The 19,642-nt window shown below is 48.3% G+C and overlaps 7 protein-coding genes across 7 annotated transcripts; 3 read left to right on the forward strand and 4 right to left on the reverse strand.

Moving 5' to 3' along the window:
* Positions 1 to 177: 177 nt before the first annotated feature.
* On the forward strand, positions 178 to 744 carry Z518_01552 (uncharacterized protein; the record flags this gene model as incomplete). The annotated part of the gene is made up of 2 exons (XM_013422151.1): positions 178 to 630; positions 694 to 744. The coding sequence occupies 2 exons, from the start codon at positions 178 to 180 to the stop codon at positions 742 to 744; spliced, it is 504 nt and encodes a 167-aa protein (XP_013277605.1).
* Positions 745 to 2,057: 1,313 nt separating this feature from the next.
* Z518_01553 (uncharacterized protein) lies at positions 2,058 to 2,779 on the reverse strand (the record flags this gene model as incomplete). Its single annotated transcript, XM_013422152.1, has 2 exons — positions 2,058 to 2,306; positions 2,450 to 2,779. 2 exons carry the CDS (start codon positions 2,777 to 2,779, stop codon positions 2,058 to 2,060), a joined length of 579 nt encoding a protein of 192 aa, XP_013277606.1.
* Positions 2,780 to 4,636: 1,857 nt separating this feature from the next.
* Positions 4,637 to 7,104, reverse strand: Z518_01554 (uncharacterized protein; the record flags this gene model as incomplete). Its single annotated transcript, XM_013422153.1, has 7 exons — positions 4,637 to 5,363; positions 5,417 to 5,851; positions 5,903 to 6,041; positions 6,093 to 6,551; positions 6,602 to 6,914; positions 6,991 to 7,015; positions 7,076 to 7,104. The coding sequence occupies 7 exons, from the start codon at positions 7,102 to 7,104 to the stop codon at positions 4,637 to 4,639; spliced, it is 2,127 nt and encodes a 708-aa protein (XP_013277607.1).
* Positions 7,105 to 7,670: 566 nt separating this feature from the next.
* Z518_01555 (uncharacterized protein) lies at positions 7,671 to 9,767 on the reverse strand (the record flags this gene model as incomplete). The annotated part of the gene is made up of 8 exons (XM_013422154.1): positions 7,671 to 7,870; positions 7,926 to 8,069; positions 8,123 to 8,291; positions 8,338 to 8,469; positions 8,525 to 8,798; positions 8,845 to 9,251; positions 9,299 to 9,391; positions 9,453 to 9,767. 8 exons carry the CDS (start codon positions 9,765 to 9,767, stop codon positions 7,671 to 7,673), a joined length of 1,734 nt encoding a protein of 577 aa, XP_013277608.1.
* Positions 9,768 to 10,732: 965 nt separating this feature from the next.
* On the reverse strand, positions 10,733 to 12,606 carry Z518_01556 (uncharacterized protein; the record flags this gene model as incomplete). Its single annotated transcript, XM_013422155.1, has 5 exons — positions 10,733 to 10,927; positions 10,977 to 11,119; positions 11,168 to 11,489; positions 11,539 to 12,386; positions 12,438 to 12,606. The coding sequence occupies 5 exons, from the start codon at positions 12,604 to 12,606 to the stop codon at positions 10,733 to 10,735; spliced, it is 1,677 nt and encodes a 558-aa protein (XP_013277609.1).
* Positions 12,607 to 13,477: 871 nt separating this feature from the next.
* Z518_01557 (uncharacterized protein) lies at positions 13,478 to 15,185 on the forward strand (the record flags this gene model as incomplete). The annotated part of the gene is made up of 3 exons (XM_013422156.1): positions 13,478 to 14,015; positions 14,075 to 14,140; positions 14,191 to 15,185. 3 exons carry the CDS (start codon positions 13,478 to 13,480, stop codon positions 15,183 to 15,185), a joined length of 1,599 nt encoding a protein of 532 aa, XP_013277610.1.
* A 1,441-nt stretch (positions 15,186 to 16,626) lies between these two features.
* Positions 16,627 to 17,873, forward strand: Z518_01558 (uncharacterized protein; the record flags this gene model as incomplete). The annotated part of the gene is made up of 3 exons (XM_013422157.1): positions 16,627 to 16,932; positions 17,036 to 17,599; positions 17,652 to 17,873. The coding sequence occupies 3 exons, from the start codon at positions 16,627 to 16,629 to the stop codon at positions 17,871 to 17,873; spliced, it is 1,092 nt and encodes a 363-aa protein (XP_013277611.1).
* Between the last annotated feature and the right edge of the window lie 1,769 nt (positions 17,874 to 19,642).

A 19,642-nucleotide genomic window follows, 5' to 3' on the forward strand; every position in this document is an offset into this window, starting at 1 on the left:
ACGTCCAATTGGTATTCTTTTGTCGGCAATCGGATGATATCCAAAAGGAGGTGTAAAGTATAATGCTCTTCGGCTGTCGGCTATCGGCTTCTCCAACAATATGACTTAACTGCCAAATATATCTGGGGATCAAATTCACATTCATAAGCAACCCTGGCGGTGCTAGAGAAAAGAACCATGACGAACGTATTTGAAAAATACAGCGACAAGTTTTCAGGAGTATGGAACCTGATCTCGTGGGAAATGTACGACTCTGATGGGCCTGACAAGAAGCTGGTCTCCAAACCACACGGTGACGATCCTCTAGGTAAAGCGGTGATCAGTCCATCCGGATACCTGTCAGCAATCCTTGTGCCGCGAGCGTGTATGACACCGTTCCTGTCTGATGAATGGGGCCATGCCTCGGACGAAGAAGTTTTGCGCGTTTCAAGGAATTTGACCGCATACGCAGGGCCCATGACTCTACTTGAAAGCGAAAATGGTGATGGCAGTTTCCTGTGGCACACCGCGGTCGAGATAGCGAATAATCCGAACTGGGTTGGGAAACTGCAGACGAGAAAAGCAGTCTATTCGGAGGAAAATGGGATAGCTTATATGACTCTCGAACCTGTCAAGTGGTATTATCACAAGGTCTGTCTTCGATGATATGGTGACGACGGAGGTATGGCAACTTTGCGCTGATGATGCAATCAGGACGGTAGCAAGACACGCGGAGTTCTCAAGTGGCAGAAAGGAGGCTCTTGAAAGTGTCAAGATATCTTGCAGACTGGTAAGGAGACAGGCCACCTGGAGTCCCAACAGTTACCTGCGTTGAGGTGTTTGCCCATAATCGCTTCCTCCTGATTTGGCCGAAATCGGAAGGGAAGCACTTTGTTGCACAAACGATTGAGGCCAGGTCAAAAGGTTTGAGATAGTCTCCACGGCCGCTAGTTGAAGAACAGGAAAAGGGGCAAAAAATAGCCAGCCCTGTCTCTCACGTGACAACAACTAAAGCGGCATTTCGCAGGTGCTGGAAAGCCTGCATGCAGCCTCACCAGTCCAATTTGAAGCTTTACTTCTTGTACGGAATTGTGGATTTTTCGGTGCAGTTCGCGTCCACATGTGCCGCCTCCAACATCTCTTCCTCCGTCTCGTCTCGGAATTTTTGATCTGAGGATCATAAGAAACTTGGTGTAAAGCTTGATTTTAATACCGTATTCCGAAATTATGGCGTCCGAAAAAGCCACTGCCAGAGGATTTAGGCGAGGACGGATGAGGATACTCCACTCCGAGGCACTTTGTCAGACCTCCTGGTAAGTGGGAAGTACAGGACGGCATTACAGCGAGTGGTCGCAAATGACTGTGACGAGCAGAGAAAAGAGATACACGCCCTGAGTAAATCAATTACGTTCGAAGCAATTGCTTCCAACTGGTACCTGTATGGATTTCCGCAGTACGAAAGTCGCAGATATCATTAAATCTCTTGATTTCTCTTTTCGACTCCTTTCGTCTCAATCTATCTAATACTGAGGAAATGCCGAATGACAACATTACAAGACCCAAGCCTATTGTTTCTGGTCAAACGGCTCTCTGGCTCCTAATCAGGGCGCAGGTGACCCGCCATATCCTGTGATGCATCTTCCAGCATTAGCTCGTGCTGTTTAACCGGCCAACTCTGTGTGTGTCATTTCCAATGCCTGGACGCAAACGGTTATCTCGACAGTTCAACAGCAACTTCTTGTACACTTCAAGATTCGCTTCTGACTCGTGGCCCCGTCATCAAGGCTTCCCTTTCTTTTCATAATTGGGATTTTTACCACGGCCTGACTCTGGTTTCTTACAGAACAAAGGACGAAAGTTCACCCTTTCTGCTAGGTAGGAAGTTCAGAACAAGGCCGCTGTTAGAAGATGGAATTAATGCAAATACTTCCATACGATCATTATGTTACAGAAACAACACTACGCAAATACATTATATTCCATCCAAGGTATCGAGCTTCCTGCTCGACAGACTCAACTGACCCAAGCAAGGCCCTGACTTCCTCAATTCGATAATGGACTAACTATTTGTGTGTTCTCTAAGCAGGATACGCCATACCCTGAGGCTTCGCATATCCAGCACCATTGACTTTCTCCGCCATCTCTTTCTCACGGAACTCGGCCTCCTTATCCTGTTGGACAAGAGAGCAGCAGGCACAGCAGCACGAGGTGAACAGATCCGTCACACAGTCACCTTGGAGATTGTACTTCTTGCGGATGTCGGCGCGTTGGAACATCATGGGAATCCAGTGGAGGCCGAAGCATGAGAATCCTGTGAACATGAGGCACTATATCATAGTTTTTAGCCAGTCTTTTGCCTCGAAAGAATGGTTCGGGCATCTTTTGACGAGGATAGATATCTTGGAAGGAAAATGGGGAACACTTACGGAAGCATTGACACAGTTGTATCCGTCCATGTGTCCATGCTTACGGCTGCGATGGTGGGTTTTGCCGAAAGTAATGCACGGAACACAGCAGGTGATGAGGCCTTCAGAATAATACTGTCAGGGGTTTCCACATTTTGTGCGATATTTCTTCTGCCCGACGCCTCTATATGAAGGAATTGGGAGAACGTACAAGTATCAATGGGCATAAAGCAGCCGAAGAAAGACTCGTGCCATGGACGAGCATCTGGGCCGGCGGGAGCTGTAACGACGGTTGAGTCGGCCAATGCCTCGTTGAAGCGTTTCACCCAATCTTGCACATCGTCCTGGTCGATCATGCCGCCGTGGGCAGAGCCGTTTCCGTTGGGTGCTGCCATTGCTTCTTGCGTTGGTTTGATAGAGTATGGTATGATATTTGACAAAGATGGAAGGAGTGACTTGGGGTACAAGAAGTGGAATAAAACAAACGGATTTCTAAAGAATGACTGGGATATGAAGTAATCGCCAGAGCGAGAGATGGTCAAAGCAGAAGTACAGGCAGAGGTATATATAAATTTTGTATTCCCAAGTTCAAGCAACTAGCACACAAGTTCATTTGACTTTCAACGTGTTCAAAACCCCTTGCAGCGGACTTCTGGTTGAGGCGCACTTGCTCATTTACTGTACAACACGTTAGCCTTGCGATACACGACCATACTCGGTATAGTTTTCAATCCTTATTTCTGCTCTTAAAGCCCGTTGGACTCACATCGATGAATACGGTACGATACACAGATGTAAGATGTGGCAGACTAGACCAGTTTTGGCCCCAGGAGGAAACGAGTTACTCACTTTTGTAGGGATCCATCATGTCCATTTGCATGGGCAAGAAACGCCCTAGTTAGAGAGCTAGTTAGTACCGAAGTCAAGATTCAAGACGCGAGGAAGGCATGTGCAAATCTCTTTTTATCCTTGCCTGGCCTGCCGGTCCAGCCCTACCACTCCTACTCTTGCTTGTCCCTACTGGATAGATCAACAGCTGCCCTGGAGACTCCTTACGGAATATGCCGGGAGAAAATGCGTTGGCGGCTTCAGGGACGGATCTTTAGCTGCGCTAGTTAAAGGGTCGTGAAATCTGGGGGCCAAGATGGCGTCCAAACCAACAACGTCCCTTTTTGTCTTCCAACAGACGCTCCTTTGTCGACTTGGCTTTGCTTGATCGACACGATTGACATCCGAGAGCACGTTGTGGTACTTGGATGCAGATCACTTGCTTGGAGAAGGAATAGGGAGATTTGCTGGCAATTCGAGATTGAAACCATTGGCTTCTCGGTAACTGGGTGAGCCTTGGTGGCGTGGTGTAGTTCCATACTTCGTACTCGTGTTTGAACTTTGGGCAAATTGACTTTTGTAGATGCTCTGATTGCCTCTGGCTGGTGTGATAATTGGGGTCAATTATCAAACGATATAAGTGGCAGTGGCTTGGCTCGACGAATTCGAGTCATGCCAGGACTTTTTGGCACGTGATACTGCATCTATAGCCCAGGAAATCACACTTGCTACTAATCTTGGAGTGGCTGAACAGACAACGCGTGTCTCTCTTGAAAATGAGTATATATTTCACTGAATAGCCATATTGGTTGAAGCAAGAATCACCCGTCTCTTTGCTAAGTCCAGAACCCCACCCCCTTTTTCTCAAGGCTAAAAGCCTCCTATACTAATTTTCGCCTACTCTAGCCCTGCAGATCGCGAGGCTCTCGCTTAGTCTATGCCTGAACAGGCCAACAGTTCGGTTCGGTCCGTCTATGAGGACACAAGATATGAGGCGAGGTACCCGGAGTTGCCTCATCAACAAGTCCAAAGGGTGAGTTGCCTACGTAGAGATTGAATGGTCAGAAGGATGAAACTTGCATTTGATCTTCAGTATTGGTACACGAAATGGAATCCAGTTTCTTTGATTGAATTCAGACACTTTGGAAAAATCGTACTCCTTCTCTGCGTGTCTTCCTGTACACGGCCCAAGGCTCGTTGAAATCTGGGCGGCGACCAGAGCACTGGTATGAGGAAGAAACTCCTAAGAAGAGGCAAGAAGGGGGGCGAACAGTACGATTGGATTTCAGCACCTTTTCCCGGGTTAACTTGACCGGATCACCCAAGATCTGTCATTCTTCTAGCTCCCATATCTTGAGCACATAGACTCTCTAGCTGCGATCCTCATTTCTTTTTTGTCCCACGAAAATCATCCTGAAACGCAATCAAGCGCCGTACAAATATGACATTGAGTCCTGAGAACCAGTCCACGATGACGGTGTTCCATCCTCGCTGGTAGCCAACGAGCTCCAGAAGTTGCTGTCGGAATCATCCCCATATTGAAACACAGTTGAGTAATCGACACTAAGATTATTGTTCCCTAACATGTTTAGGTAGAGGGAATCAGGGGCTTGTACGGTTGCTGGCTTCTGCTGCATGCAATGCACACCCGGTGTAACTGCTGCTCCAAGGTCTGTAATATGGAGGTCGAAGAAATCAGGACAAAAGCCGGTATAACTTGGGGAGGTATTTGTGTATTTCTCACTTTTTGTTTGCTTTTCAAGTTGCAAATTGCGTAGGAGATTTTGCAAGTTGTTTCTCGCATCATTGGCAATCGTCCAGGCATGAGACAATTCACCGAGCGCCGCATCGATGGCAGGTAATATCGTGTCTTTCATATTCGGACGGCCTTCAGGATCCTTCTGTGAACACGAACCCATCGCCAGGGCCACGTCGATTGCCGTGACAGCACCATGAACAAAAATCAAGGGTGCATTCTTCAGCGTATATTGGGTGCTGAAGCGGCGCAGAATCCCGACGATTGTCCAGACAGAAGTGTCGCAAATCTCAAAAGCATCAGAGGTAAGCTTTGACGTCTCTGATGAGGCTTTCAGCCTATTTTTGCATATAAGCGGCCGGTTCAGACTAATCCGTGCAGTATGATATAGCATGCTGAAGTGTATTAGTACAATTAAGGATTTCCCCAAACCGGGGGATAATCTCACTGAAGGGTGGCGATACTAGGGTTCACTTCCTCGAGGTTGGAGCCCCATCTACTCCATCGCATCTCTCCGGGCAAAGAGTTATGCCAGCTCCAGAGCCGAGCATTCATCTTGTTGTATAACGCTTCAAGCCAAAATTCGGATCCACGGTGCGACTTTCGGTTAGCGGAATGTACCCGTAACTGGATTTCCTTAATGATGCTTCCCAGTTCAGCTTGTTTGGTCAACAGGAGTGTCGAGACCGGGGATACATCTAGGTCTTCCAAGTTATTTGCGCTTTGTTGGCTGACCCACCTTTCCCAGAGATGGAATGAGAGTAATTCATCGGGTCCTGTTACTTTTGCGGAGCTCGATACTGAAGATACGGGGCATGTGGTGTGCGAGTGGGGTTCACATTCATCCATCATGGGCGATCGCCCGAAGAATAAGCTTAACATTCTGGTAATTGAGTTAGTGCGGTCTACTTTCCTCCAAAAGATAAGTGGGAACTTATCGGAAATAGCATATGTGAGAGACATACGCCGCCGCGACTCTAAGTCATCGAACGGCGTACTCTGAGCGCCTTGCCAAAAGGGCGGTTGATCATCTTCGTGGATACCTAGGTCTTGTGCCATTCGAAATGCCATTCCTAGGAGAGTTAGGTCTGTCTGCCATAACTTGCAAGAAGGATCCTTCGCACCTGAGTACATCCAGGCTTTTGATACATTACCTCTTCCAGTTTCGAAAATTGAGCAGAGCAACAACGCTTGAGATGTTGCGATATGAGAGAGCCAGAAGGATTTCGCCAAGACGGCTTCTTCGGCCGACTCTGAGAATGGTTCTGCGAGCTCTTTAATGTTCTGATCCTGAGACATTCCCGCTCCCAAAGCGCAGACAGCGTACAAAAGAGCCGGTGAACAATATTCACCAGTTCTTGGACTGCTTGAAAATTCCGACAAAAATGCATGTCGATCGATGATTGTGCAATAAGGGTGCTGCCATCGGAAGAAAAGAGCGACACATTCTTTGACCACAGTCCCAGGAATACTGGTAATTTTCTCGAGAGAAGGCGATCGAGGTGACAGTCTACTTGACGACTTGTAGGATCGAAGGAGACCTGTGATGTACACACTACCGGGGCCATGAAAAATGGGCGTTCCTATGATTCGGGTCAGCGAGAGTTGGCTGGAGGGTTATCAAGCATCCAACCATTTTCGCCAAGATTCCAATAACCCTTCGGTCTATCACCCGCAGGATCATTGAATCCGCTGGTCGAACGAGACGTGTTTGCAGCTGAAGGCAGATGATCGACGAGATCAATGCCGTCAATAATAGAGTCTCGCTCATGACCAGTCGAAGTCTTGATGCTCGAAAGCAATGATTCCAATGCAGCTATCCTACCCTCAAGAGCAGCCACGTACTCGTGTGAGATTGGCGCCCGTTTCCAGTCATCGGCGCGGAATTCACATTGGACTCCGGCGATGGAACAGCTACGGCAGGGTGTCGTTCGAGAGCATTTTATCTAGTTGTGCGTCGGCGTCAGCGTTATCTACCACTCTCGAAGGAGAATGAAAGGATGGGAAATCGACTGGACGTACCTTACGAGTCTGACATCGCTTGCAACTGCATTGTGTGGTGTTTAGCAATGCGGATTCGTCTAGAAGGAGTGCAGGAAGTACTTACGATATACGTTTTTCAACGGGTCGATACATCCTGAAAGATATCCGTCGTCAGCTTCACAACGGAGCGCAAATGTCGAATTCAAGAGATAAGGAATTTTGTTGTAAGAGAATGTGGAAGTCCACGAACTTTTACGTCCGTTGCACGTGATCATCTCCACGCTGATAAGGGAAGCACGCCAAAGCACGCCATCGTCCCTCGACGGAGAGCAACCCCGAAACTCTATATTATTTTCTGTCATTTGATTGGAAGGACAACGGGTTGAGGGATGGGAAATGGCCCGAACTTGGAGAAGATTTGATGATAGCATGTCATTGCGTGAGCGTCTAGGGGCTGGACGGACGAAGAAAGTAACAACCATCAAGCGTTAGCGAGAGAGTGCACGCGAGCGATTGTTCTATCTAGTTGTACATCAGTCTACTGAATGTGTTATATCCTTTCTAGATTCTCATCTTTTCATCTCATCTCAACCCCAACCTCTGCCACATGGCGAGAAAGGTCCAAGTGACCGGTAAATGTGTGCCAGCCTTGTCTTACCCAGAGACTTCGAGGGTGTCTTTCCAAAATGTCCAAGACCGCAGATTGCCGAATGCATAGTCTAATGAGCAAACCGAATATTCAGCTTCTTCAGTCCGGTATCTGTAGTAGCAGATAGATATTGTTCCCTCTCAGACTGACTCAAGCCATTCCACTTCCTTTCTTTCTGCCGGTTACGTCTGATGTAGTATAACTTGGCTAGAAAGAAGAGGATGATGTTGGCTGAAGTGATCCCAACTAGTATTTTGTTGCCTCGGTAGTCTAGAATCCACCTGTTAGCGCTTCGTGAATGATGGTAGGAAGACCCTCAACTTACAATACGGTTTGTCGCTGTCACGGTAGACGTTCACAGCTATGATTGACCCAAATTGATAGCACATGTTGTATACTGCCGCCGAAACGGCGCGAGTTCCCACATTGTTGGAATTGCGAGATATCATGCCAACTAAAATGGCATGGGCTGTAGATTGGCGTTGGCAAAATCCCGAAAACGCAGAGAGAAACTGAACTTACTATATGGTTCTCCATTTACTCCTGTAAGCAAGGCATATCGTACCCACGGACTTGTACTGGGAGCGATTGCAAGTAACCCGATAATGAAAGGTAAAACCCAGAAGTTGCTCAGAGATGAAAAGATAAGTCGTTCACGATACTTCTCGCTTAGCCATGTAACAACGAGAATCTGGAAACATATCAGGAGAGAATCCAGGGCAGAAGTGAAGGCTTACATTGACAAAGAATAGAAAGTAGCCTGGGACGGCCAGCATATTTGCTTCAAAGACAGTATAACCCAGGTTCCTAAGAGTAAGAGATAAATAGTTGGCAGCAGGCTGGAAGGGAATATACGCCAGTATACCGAGCTAGTTCACGTTAGATGCTTTATGGCGACAGATGATCAATGTTAAAGGAACTCACAATATATGTTGGCCAGAGATCCACATCTTTCACCGCTGCCCAAATGCCCTTCAGGTTGACATGTTGTCTGTTATTCATGTCTCCCTTTGATGGATCATCACGAAGGATGCGATTCACCAGGATCTTTTCTTCTCGCTCCGTAAACCATCCGGTCTTGCCGTGAAGCCAAGTGGCCCTGCCCCCAAAAATTTTATGAGTCTCGGCAATGGAGGGAGGCATGAGGAGGAAGGTGAGTAATCCAATGACAATGCTCATCAGACCCTCGATCAAGAAACTATGCGGTATTAACTTCGCAATGTAGCTGGAGAGGGCATACTTACAGCCACTGCCATCCTGACCAATCGTATAAGCCTCGCATCTTGAGGAAGCCGGCCGCTAGGAGTGCTCCGATGATTTGGGTCAGTGGAATGGCGGTCCAGAACACTGAGAGTCTGATTGGGAGCTCATTGCTTTTCCAGAAGTAAGACATGTAAAGCACCATGTCTGGGATAAAGCCACCCTGAGAGAAGCCTAGGAAAGCACGAGTCAAATAGAAGCCAGTACGATTCTTAACGAGACTTTGGCAAGCGCAGATCGTCCCCCAGAGGCAAATGGAGATTGGCGTCAGAACATCGGGTCCGATCTTCTTACTGAGCAAACCTCCTGGAAGTTCAGCAGCGAGAAAGGAGAATAAGTAGATTGTCTGCCCATTGTTGAAATCGTTGGTGTTCATATTCAGTTCATCAAGCTGACAAAGTTAGTCTCCATTCAGCGGCTTGGTCCAGTAGATCTCACCATGTTGTCCGAGACTGCACGATTGATATTTCGGCGGATCAAGTCGAGGGACGAGAACATGATCCAAACCCAGACCATGATACGAATGTCGAGCTGGATATCCTATGTCAGAATATTGTCAAGAAGGTAGCAGAAGAGAGGAGTTTTGTATTACTTTGCGGACGAGTTTCTTTTCCGTGCTTGCGTCCCACTGGGTGGAAGGATCAAAACGGTGTCGGCCTTCATATTTGGCTTTTTCGTAGACAGTTGCCCAATGCTCTGCATCGCTAGGGTTGGTGAATGGATGCTGTTGAGTCGAGCCAAGGTAAGAGTCATTCACGTTATCTTCGGTTTCGTCTGCTTCTAAGGGTGTTATAGTGCCATCTCTGATCGAGGTGGCATTCTTTTCGTCAGGAAGCTTGGATGAAATAGCAGTCTTCTCGTCTCGAGGACATCTAGTCTCCAGCCTTTCAGACGTTGTATTAGACATCTTATATGGAAATGACATCAAGGGCACGGGTTGTATGAAGGCCGTATATTCTTCAAGAGTGCAGACAAGCCATTCTGGCCAAAAGAGAATGCTGAGTGGTTTAAATAACTATAGATCTGCGACGGTGAGAGGCAGACACTGGACAAGAAAAACTTCGTATATCCTAGAAAGAGGAAGATGAGCTTATCAGTTGAACGACTATCCAGGACGTGCTATCTCCCACATATCACGCAATGAGGGTGGGTCAGATGGTTCGACTTACAGTCCATGGTGTCAAGGACGGGCTCTGGAAATACCGGACAATCTTATGCTATAGCTGGAACGTGGGAAGTGGAGGGAGGCTACTGAAGCCAGGGTAAGCATGACAGATATCGGACACAGCGAGGAAAGGAGGCAATATCCCGCCAAGATGAGTCTTTGGCGAGGCTCCACTTCAGCGATATTGCCATATTGGGACTAATTCGATACAGCCTCAGGCATCAAGAACCGTATACATGACAGAATCGTGTCTGAAGGCGTCATCAACGCCCAATACGCTGCCGGAAAGCAGAATGAAGGTATGTCGGAGTTGCTCTCCGCGATGGTTGGACCATGATGCCGAGCGGACTTGGACTCCATGTGGCTCCTAGGGGGGATGAAGCTAATAGTTTGACCAAACAAAGTCTAATTCCCAGGTCCGGTCCTTGTAGCCTTGTAAACCCAGAAATTCATCGGACACGGAATCCGAACAGCTTTCTCGTAGTCTCTCCATTTCCGGTCCGTCCAGATTATTCATTCCATCAGCCCCAGAACATTACATACAAGTGACAAAATTGGCCGTTTCATGGCAATTGAGTCTCCAAGAACAAGATTGAGCAGAAATGGTGAAAGAAGGTTCTAAAACTAGCACTGGCTTATTACTATGTGAGTCTTTCTATCAGTGAACTATCTTTCAGTTAGCTGATATAGGCCAGTGGGGTTTTGAATCAAGGAGAAGTTGAGCCACGATTCAAACTCTTCCCGCGAGCAAAGAATGCTGATCCCAATCCAATCGCTGCAACAACAGTATTGGCAATGAAAGCATATTGTAGGGCGTCATAGTAAACATGTCGTGCTGCCGACTGGACTTCTGGTGGTAGAGTCTGGAGGACTGTGACAGAGTGACGAATCTTATCGATGAGCTGTGACCGGTCAGCAGCCATTTAGAAGGCCGTGGAAAGAGAACAATACTTGATCTTTGTTTGGAGTCCCTGACAATGCTGATGGAAGTTGCTTTGCAAGAATGTTTTGTAGCAGAGTCGAAGATGCGGCAACTCCCCAAACTGTCCCCATAGATCGGAACAGGTAGACCATTGATGTAGAGACAGCTTGCTCTAAGAATGGTCAGCAGATTACCAATTTCTGGCCCAGAGTGCACTTACGGCTGTGGTCGAAAGCCGCCAAAAATGTAAAGAGAATAGCTGGATACGACATGCCTTGACCAAAATTTGCTGGAAAAAGATAGACAAGGTATTTCCAAGACGCATCTTGATTCTTCAGTGACGCCACAAGACCATTGCCAACCGTCATTAAGAGGCAGCCGGTTCGGACAAGTTCACTGAGACGGCCCCATCTCGACATGATGATACCGGAGACAAGACCACCCGCTGGAGTGGCGAGAGAGGGTATCACAAGACGCATACCGGCTTCAGAGGGATTGTCCTGAAGTACGACTTGGAAGAAAAGAGGGATAATGAATAAAAACTGCGCAACTCATGAGCTCTGCTTTGCAGAACTGGGTTTATGGACTTACCGAATACGCTGCCATTCCGACACTCACGTTGCTGATCAGATTGGAGACGACCAGTGTCCCTCGTAACATTGACATTGGCATTACTGGGACGGCTTTTGTCCTTATCTCAACTAGCACAAAGACCACAAGTAAGGCCAGACTCAAGATCATGGCCACGATGACTCGGATATCGCTCCACGGATAGTTGTTTCCGCCCATACTCATGGCCGCTAGTTGAGCAGATAGACCAAGGACTAGCAAGATTGCTCCGATCAGATCGATCTGTTCCCATTTCGACGCCGGTTTTACAAAATCCGGGTCTTCCTCATCAGTCGTGATCTTGGTCTCGTCATTCTTGATGACAAAATGCCCAACACCGAACGCGAATAGCGAAATAGGCACCTGACACAGAAAACACCAACGCCAGCCGATGTGGTCCGCAATCAGTCCTCCAAGCGATGCTCCACAGATCGAACCAAACCCGTGCAACACATTCTGACATGCCTGATACATTCCTCGTTCCTGGAATGGGATCATGTCGGAGTTGATGATTGTAGCCATCGTCATAAGTCCGCCTCCCCCAAGTCCCGTAAGAGCTCTCATCAAGTTCAATGTGATTATATCTGGTGCAAAGGCGCATCCCAAGCATCCCAGCAGAAACGTCACTGTCGCTGTGAAGAAGCATGTCCGACGGCCTAATATATCGGAGAATCGACCGTAGAGGGGTTGAAATGCGGTGCTGGTGATCAGGTATGATGTCGTTAGCCATGATATCGTGTTTACAGCGTTGAATTCGGACCCGATTACGGCGTAGGTTGAGGCGGTGATCGTTCCATCAAAGCCAGAGAGGAATACATTCGCGAAGATGGCTATGTCAAGGTCAACCTAATTCAAGAATGCCAGTGTCCCTGATTTTGTACCGATCTCTATCCCAATAAATCCAGGACCAGGTTCCCATTTCGTCTCGGGTTTCGTCATATCTGTGCAATGGACGAGAAGTGGTGTTGTTTCGTCTCGTTTTCCAACATTTTCCCCAGATCCGAGTAGAGTCTCCTCTGCTGCTAGACCTAGAGACGGAAAGGAGTCCATTATTGCGTGATTGAACAAGTGAGAAAATCAAGACAATTACTTGACCTCTATGGCTGCGCGAGATGTAGTGTGATATTGGCCGCAGAGGTTTCAATCAATCAGACCTGGATCAAAAAACAGAAAGAATGAAAAGATCATGCCTCGCGAGGAATGGCCATATTGGGCCTTCGCCTGAGCAGCTTTCAAATCTGCACTTCAAGGACACAGGTTGACACCTTAGAGAATTCTGTGTGTCATCGAATGCGTTGAATCGAAATTTTTGCACCGTCTATTTGACGACATGGCATTGGAGATGGAGAACCTACCGCAGCAACCAGATCCAAAGACATCAATTGAAACAGCAAGTGGGTCAAAGGAACCCTATCCGAGAACGCTAACTCTCCTATGCATTGGATTGCATCGTTCTCGGGGTCGATGTCCGTGGTCAAAGAGCGAGCTGTGTAAGTAAAAGGTTGGACAATGGAGACGGAGTTGAAGTCCGTCGGGATACTGTACGTCTACGCTTTCACCGATAGAGTTCATCCTCGCCAAAAAGGTGTCTGTCATGGTTGAATAATGATCTTTCAGCTTCTTATTACAATATTGGTGAGCTTCAAAAATCTCAGGTATGCCCTTGAAGGGAAATGCACGACACTGCATCCCAACTATTACTTTAGGACTGAAGCCTCTTGATAATTTCGCTTTTTCCACGAAGGGTCTTTCTTTCTTCATACTTCAATTATCATCTCATATTCCATTGTCCATTTCTTGACACCAGGGATTTCACTACATAACTGAACAGGGCTCGCGCGATACAACTTATCATCCTTGTCTCAGGATGAGTTCAACAGCAGCAAAACCATGTCTTTGGATCTCTCTAATTGCCCTTATAATGGGCCTCTCACTCGTTCCCACAGCTTCTGCCAATTGGCGATACAAATCCCGGCCCGATCTAGCACCACCAACATTGAACATCACCATCCCAGCGACCAAGGAGGTTGAGAAAGGCTACCTCTTTATGGCCCCCTTTGCTGGATATCCCGAAGGCACTCACCACGGACCAGCCCAAGCGGCGCCCTACATCTTCACGGATACCGGTGATCTCGTCTGGTCTGGATTCACTTACTTCTCGATCTGGGCCACAAACTTCCAGGCCGCACGCTACAAGGGCAAGGATATTCTCTTCTGTTTCGAAGGGAGTCACAACGCTGCCTATGGTCATGGACATGGCCACACGACTTTTCTGGATCAGAATTATGAGACAATTCGAGAACTCCGTGCTGGAAATCATCGTCTAACCGATAAGCATGAGTTCCACATCATCAATGAAGAGACGGCGCTGATTCAGATCTATCATCCTGTCCCGTACAATTTGACTGCTTATGGAGGAAGTGAGGAACAGCAGTGGATCGTCGATGCTAAATTCCAAGGTATGTACATATGTGCCCTTTGGATCTTATTTGTTCCCACGCCGAACTACCCGTACCAGAACTCGATATCGAAACGGGCAATGTTCTCTTCGAGTGGAGTAGTCTTGACCATGTAGACCCCTCAGGTAATTCTCGCTCGCCATTCCAGAGAATAACGGCACTAATAAACCAACAGAGGGCTATCTGCCCCTGAACCCCGGTCAGGCCGGCGCAGGCTACAACAGCTCCGACGCCTGGGACTACTTTCATATCAACTCTGTGGACAAAGACGACCAAGGCAACTACTTGATCTCCGCCCGCGACGCAAACGCCGTGTACAAAATCAACGGTGAGACCGGCGAAATCATGTGGCAACTCTCAGGAAAGTCGTCCAGCTTCAAAATGGGCGACGATGTCGAGTTTGCTTTCCAACACCACGCGCGATTCCAGGGTAGGAACGAGAACGGTACCAAAGAGATCATCAGCTTGTACGACAACTCGGCTCATGGCACGGAGAACGGACATGGTCATGAAGTCCACTTCTACAAGATCTCCAGAGGCAAAATCATCGAAGTTGACACAGAAACATGGGAAGCGAAGATCGTGCAGGCTTTCCACCCGCCCGACAACCTGCTATCGAAGTCCCAGGGCTCAACTCAGCTTCTCCCCAATGGCAACGTCGTAGTGAACTGGGGGTCTGAGGGCGCCATGACCGAATTCAAGTCCGACGGCACACCCATCTTCCACACATACATGGACTCAGGATATCTGGGCATCGGCGTCGAGAACTACCGTGGCTTCCGGTACAATTGGACCGGAATTCCGAACGAGGCGCCTGCCATTGTTGCCCTCGAAGATGAGGGTACCACCAGCATATATGTCTCATGGAACGGGGACACGCGAACCAAAGCGTGGAGGTTCTATGAGATTCTGAGGGGCCGGAGATCGTTCCTCGGCGAGGCGAAGCGCGAGACCTTCGAGACTGTCCTCACTATTGATCGAGTAGGCGTGAAGACCGTTCAGGCTCAGGCGGTGGATGCTGAGGGTCTGGTGCTTGTAGACACTTCGGCCGTTAAGCCAAGCACGATGATCCATAAATGTAATGGGGATAATTCGAGGAAGGATAATGGTGATCTAATTCCCTGGCTGATTTTGGAAGGACAGAAGTTTTTCAGAGGCCAGGATATGTGAAGTGGTTGTTAGCTTTGGACAGCATCGGAAATAGGAGGCTGGATAGGAGTTCTCCAACCTTGACTTGCATTTGAAACTTGTGTATTGAGCTGAACAATTCCTCGGAATTTTGGAAGAGTACAAGAAACCCTTTAAAGACTTGAATAGGCAGATGTCGAAATCCCCGAAATTAACCCCCGAACGCGGTCCGAGCGCGAGCTGATTGAGGCTTATCGGGTCTCTTGTCTCCGTATCAAGCACTCCTAAATTCGTACCTCGTTCTCCGTTCTCGCCACGCAGGCGGGTTATCAGCAAAGGGAGGCACGGCGTTTGTCTCAATCGGACACGAAGAGAGTTTTGAGAACCCCATTACCCCGGTCCATAGTAGCCATCTCTGGCATAGATGGGTTGAAATTACATTGCAGAAGTGAAAACGGGGTCGGCACTGAATTGGAGGCTTCCTAAATAGAAAGGATCGAAGTTAGATGATGCTGGAGGCCTGACAGCGAGGTTGTTGATGGACTTGCTGTCTCTGGAAAACTAGCACCTGTTTGTCCATGACAACAAGTTTCAACTTCAGTGTTTGGCTCGACTGCCATCGAGTTTTGCGGGTCAGATTCTGGTCAATCAGCTTCAGGTTTCCGAGGACTTGCACACGGTTGCCTAGCACTCGTATTCCTGTCATTCATCGCAGTTGCGACGAATCCACGCCACTCGTCCTAGGAGGTAATCATTCATCAATGAACCTCTCAACCGAAGCGAGTCGGAATTTGGGAAACGTAGATAAAGAACTGATGGGAATTTGTGTCTTCCTTCACAGCCTAGTCAGCCAAGTCTAGAAGGCAAAGGTATGTATGTATCAGACAAATCCTTGGAAAACACCATATGAGCTGGCAAAAGAATGAGGACTTTTTGCGGCGGACGACTCAGGCGGTGTGAAGAGAGAGAACAGTCCGATCTGCTTCTGTCATAATCTATGATTTCTCCATACTCATTCTGGGGCTTTGCAACAGCGACGTCACTTAGCAGCATGTCATAATTGGCTTGTAGTACCGCCGATAATTCCTCCTATCAATAGCGCGTTGATTGGAAATTGTACCTGATGTAGCGAACAACGGAGGCGGCAAGATCGGTTCTGGGCGGTGAATGGGATGTTTTTGAACATCGGCATTGTGGCTGCCCACTCGAGAGGCAGAGCACTGATTCGCATCATCGAGACTTGAGTCTACGATGTCAACCGCGGTCAAGACCAAGGTCACGTGATGATGGATCGATTATTCTTAGTCTAACGAACTACGGAGGATCGTAGAGCGGCCACTTTTGAAGACCTCGTAAATTATTCCATTATGACAGATTGTCATTGAAGTCAGTCAAGTCATCTCTCTTCCCTTTAAGGCCTGACCATTTCCCCATAACTCCATATACACAAACAAGACACGGCAACACTGTCTATCCTCTCAAAATGCAGCGCACACCTTTCTCTCCGCCTCAAAAGTCCCCCGAACTATTCCATCCTCGCCCTCAGCACATCTCACAAGTCCCTATGATGCGATCACCTCCTCCGCCAGTCTCACAGCAATCTTCGCAACCATCACAGGCCAATGGCTATGGAAATCCGTACCAGTCTCCGCCGGGAGGGGGAGGAGGCGGTGGAGGAGGCGGCGGGTTTGGACCTGGCTTCAACTTCATGAATGATCCGACCGCGCAGATGGGATTTCAAGTAGGACAGACGGCTATGAAGGCCGGGCAGGAGTATATGGAGCAGAATGTATGTTTTGAATATATCTCTGATACCCCCTTGAGGAGTAGGAAGGACACAAGGAATCTCCCGCGAGGATAGGACACGCTGCTGACCGCCGCTGCCAAATTAGTTGAACCGCTACATTTCTGTCTCCGCTTTAAAACACTACTTCAATGTTTCCAACTCCTACGTGGTACGGAAACTGCTGATAGTCCTATTCCCCTGGCGGCATAAACCGTGGACACGACAACAAGCACGAATGACCACCTCCTCCACGACCGCTGACGGAACCATGACCCAACAATCCTACACTTTCAACTACCTCCCACCTCGTGACGACTTGAACTCTCCAGACATGTACATACCCATCATGGCCCTGATAACGTATATCCTTCTTTCGACTGTGCTGGCGGGAATTAGAGGGTCATTCCATCCAGAACTGCTAGGCAGCATAACCAGCACTGCTTTAGCGGTGATTATTTTCGAGATCATCGTCCTCAAGCTCGCCATGTACATGCTCAGCATTACCAACGACTCACAACTACTTGATCTGGTTGCCTATTCTGGCTACAAGTTCGTGGGTGTGATAGTTACGCTATTTCTCAGTGAAATCCTTACTGGAGGGAATGGAACAAACAACTGGGTAGGCTGGATCTTATTCTTGTATACATGGTACGCAAATGCATTTTTCCTGGTAAGTGTACAAGTATTCTCTCTTTCCTGGAGTCCGACTAATCCTTCGCCAGCTTCGATCCTTGAAGTACGTCCTCCTCCCGGACAATTCAGGTGACCCAACAGCCATGCGTGGCGGCAGTTCATATGTGGCGGCACGAGCTCAAAAGAACCGCCGCACGTATTTTCTCGCTCTCTATGCTTTCCTGATCCAGATGCTGTTCATGTGGATTCTCAGCAGAGAAGAGGCGGCCGCTAAAACCGTCGCCAGCAAACTTACCGGACCCAAAGCGTAGATTGATTTGAGCTTTGTCTTGTCGGTTTTCATCTCAATCTGCACGCTATCGACGCGACCTTCTTTTTGGGGGTTGCTGGAGCCGAGAGTAAAAATTCCTCCCAGGATAAAATAATGACAATCCAAAGTCCACCAATTGAACCGGCCATTTAGATCGCACAATGAGGGGGAAACAAGATATTAATCGACGAAAAGTGCTGCATATTCTCCTGTCCGTCATGCCTTGTGCCGTGCAATACACCCTGGGCCCACGCCATGGCCTTGTCGAGTTGCTCGCCTAACCTCTCACAATCCAAGCGGAAATGACTTCGGAAAATCCCACGTCTCGGCCACCATACCCTGCGTCAGCTCGAACCAAGTCTTGATTCCGAGTTTCCTCATTTGCATCACAATCCGTGTCTAGAAACGAGCTCTCTGCTCCGGGCTCGATCGAGAATTGATTTTTCCGTCTCCTCAATCCCCGTACCATCATCGTCCAAATGAACAAAGTTGACAGCGGACCCCAGTCTCCATTCCAAAATCTGAGCACCATATGCAATCATCCCAAAGCAGACTGGTTTATATGAGGCTGGCACAAGAACTTGCGTTGAATGGGCACCGGGGTAGAGCAGTGGCCCAAGGCGAGCAGTCTTGTTAATCATTAACCCCCGACCTGGGGAATCCACAAATCGACGGAGGTTGAGAAATGTCTGGATGATGGGATTGACATGGGTTCCACCAAAGAGCGGATCGGGAATACGTTGCTTCAGAGTTTGCGGGGCCGCGAGACTATGTTGAGCAGTGATGGACAAGGTATAGAGATCAGTTAAGCAGTGATCAGCTCTTGGTGGGAAAGAAAGATGTTGCATCATGTCTGGACAAGCAACAGGCCATGTTGCTGGTCTCCCAGGCGGTAGAAGAACATGGGAAAAGTGTGGTAGACTGTCGAGGGAAGAAATCAAGACCACAAGATCCTCTCTATGTCACTAAGGCCAATCACTCACCAAAACGTCATCATCCCCGATAGCGTCTCGTCTCGAAACGCTTCGATCCCTCTTCTCAAAGCCACTGTCTCCTCCAATCCACTGAGGTGTACTTTCCATCGTTCGAAATTCTCAGCAAGATGCTTCTTCTCACTCGTTAGCCACAGCTTGGAAAAACACAAACATCTTGCTGTCTCCGGGGTTGGAATAAAAAGGATTCACATCACGGCAAGCGAAAGCAATTACAGTCCCCATGACACCAGCACTGATGTCCAAGACGGGGTCCACAGGCCGCTGATGAACGGACCTGACTGCTGCCGCGTCGTGGATTACGGCCTGCATACTGTCGGTTCCGGCGGATTGGCTAACCATTCCAAGATGTGTTGATGCTCCGGTGAGTACTTGATGAAAGACTGCATCGTCAGCAAGAGCCAGAGAGTACCAGATAGTACGGAACCGGCAGAAGTCAGGAGCTATCGTCTCGTTGTGAACTAGATCGAAGATGATATTGTGAGTGGATGTGGATTGAAAGCAAAGAGTTCGGCCTTAACGAAAGGGTCGACACGTCCTGCTTCATGCATAGTCATATGACTGGGAGCTTAAGCCGAAATTCGAGAGGGCACCAGCTCCTGTTGAGGTGACGAGCTGCAGTCTCCAAGGCTGGGAGTATTAAGCCCTTGCCGGTGGCTGTCTCCAAAAAGCAGGTCATGGACATCTCGTGAGAAGGTGTTTGAATATCGAATCTTCAGCTGATTCTACTGTGGTTCTGTTCGGTGGTTCCGCATCGATTGATCCTCCAGGTTAGTGA

The sequence above is a fragment of the Rhinocladiella mackenziei genome (genome assembly GCF_000835555.1).
Source record: "Rhinocladiella mackenziei CBS 650.93 unplaced genomic scaffold supercont1.1, whole genome shotgun sequence".
Classification (NCBI taxonomy): domain Eukaryota; kingdom Fungi; phylum Ascomycota; class Eurotiomycetes; order Chaetothyriales; family Herpotrichiellaceae; genus Rhinocladiella; species Rhinocladiella mackenziei.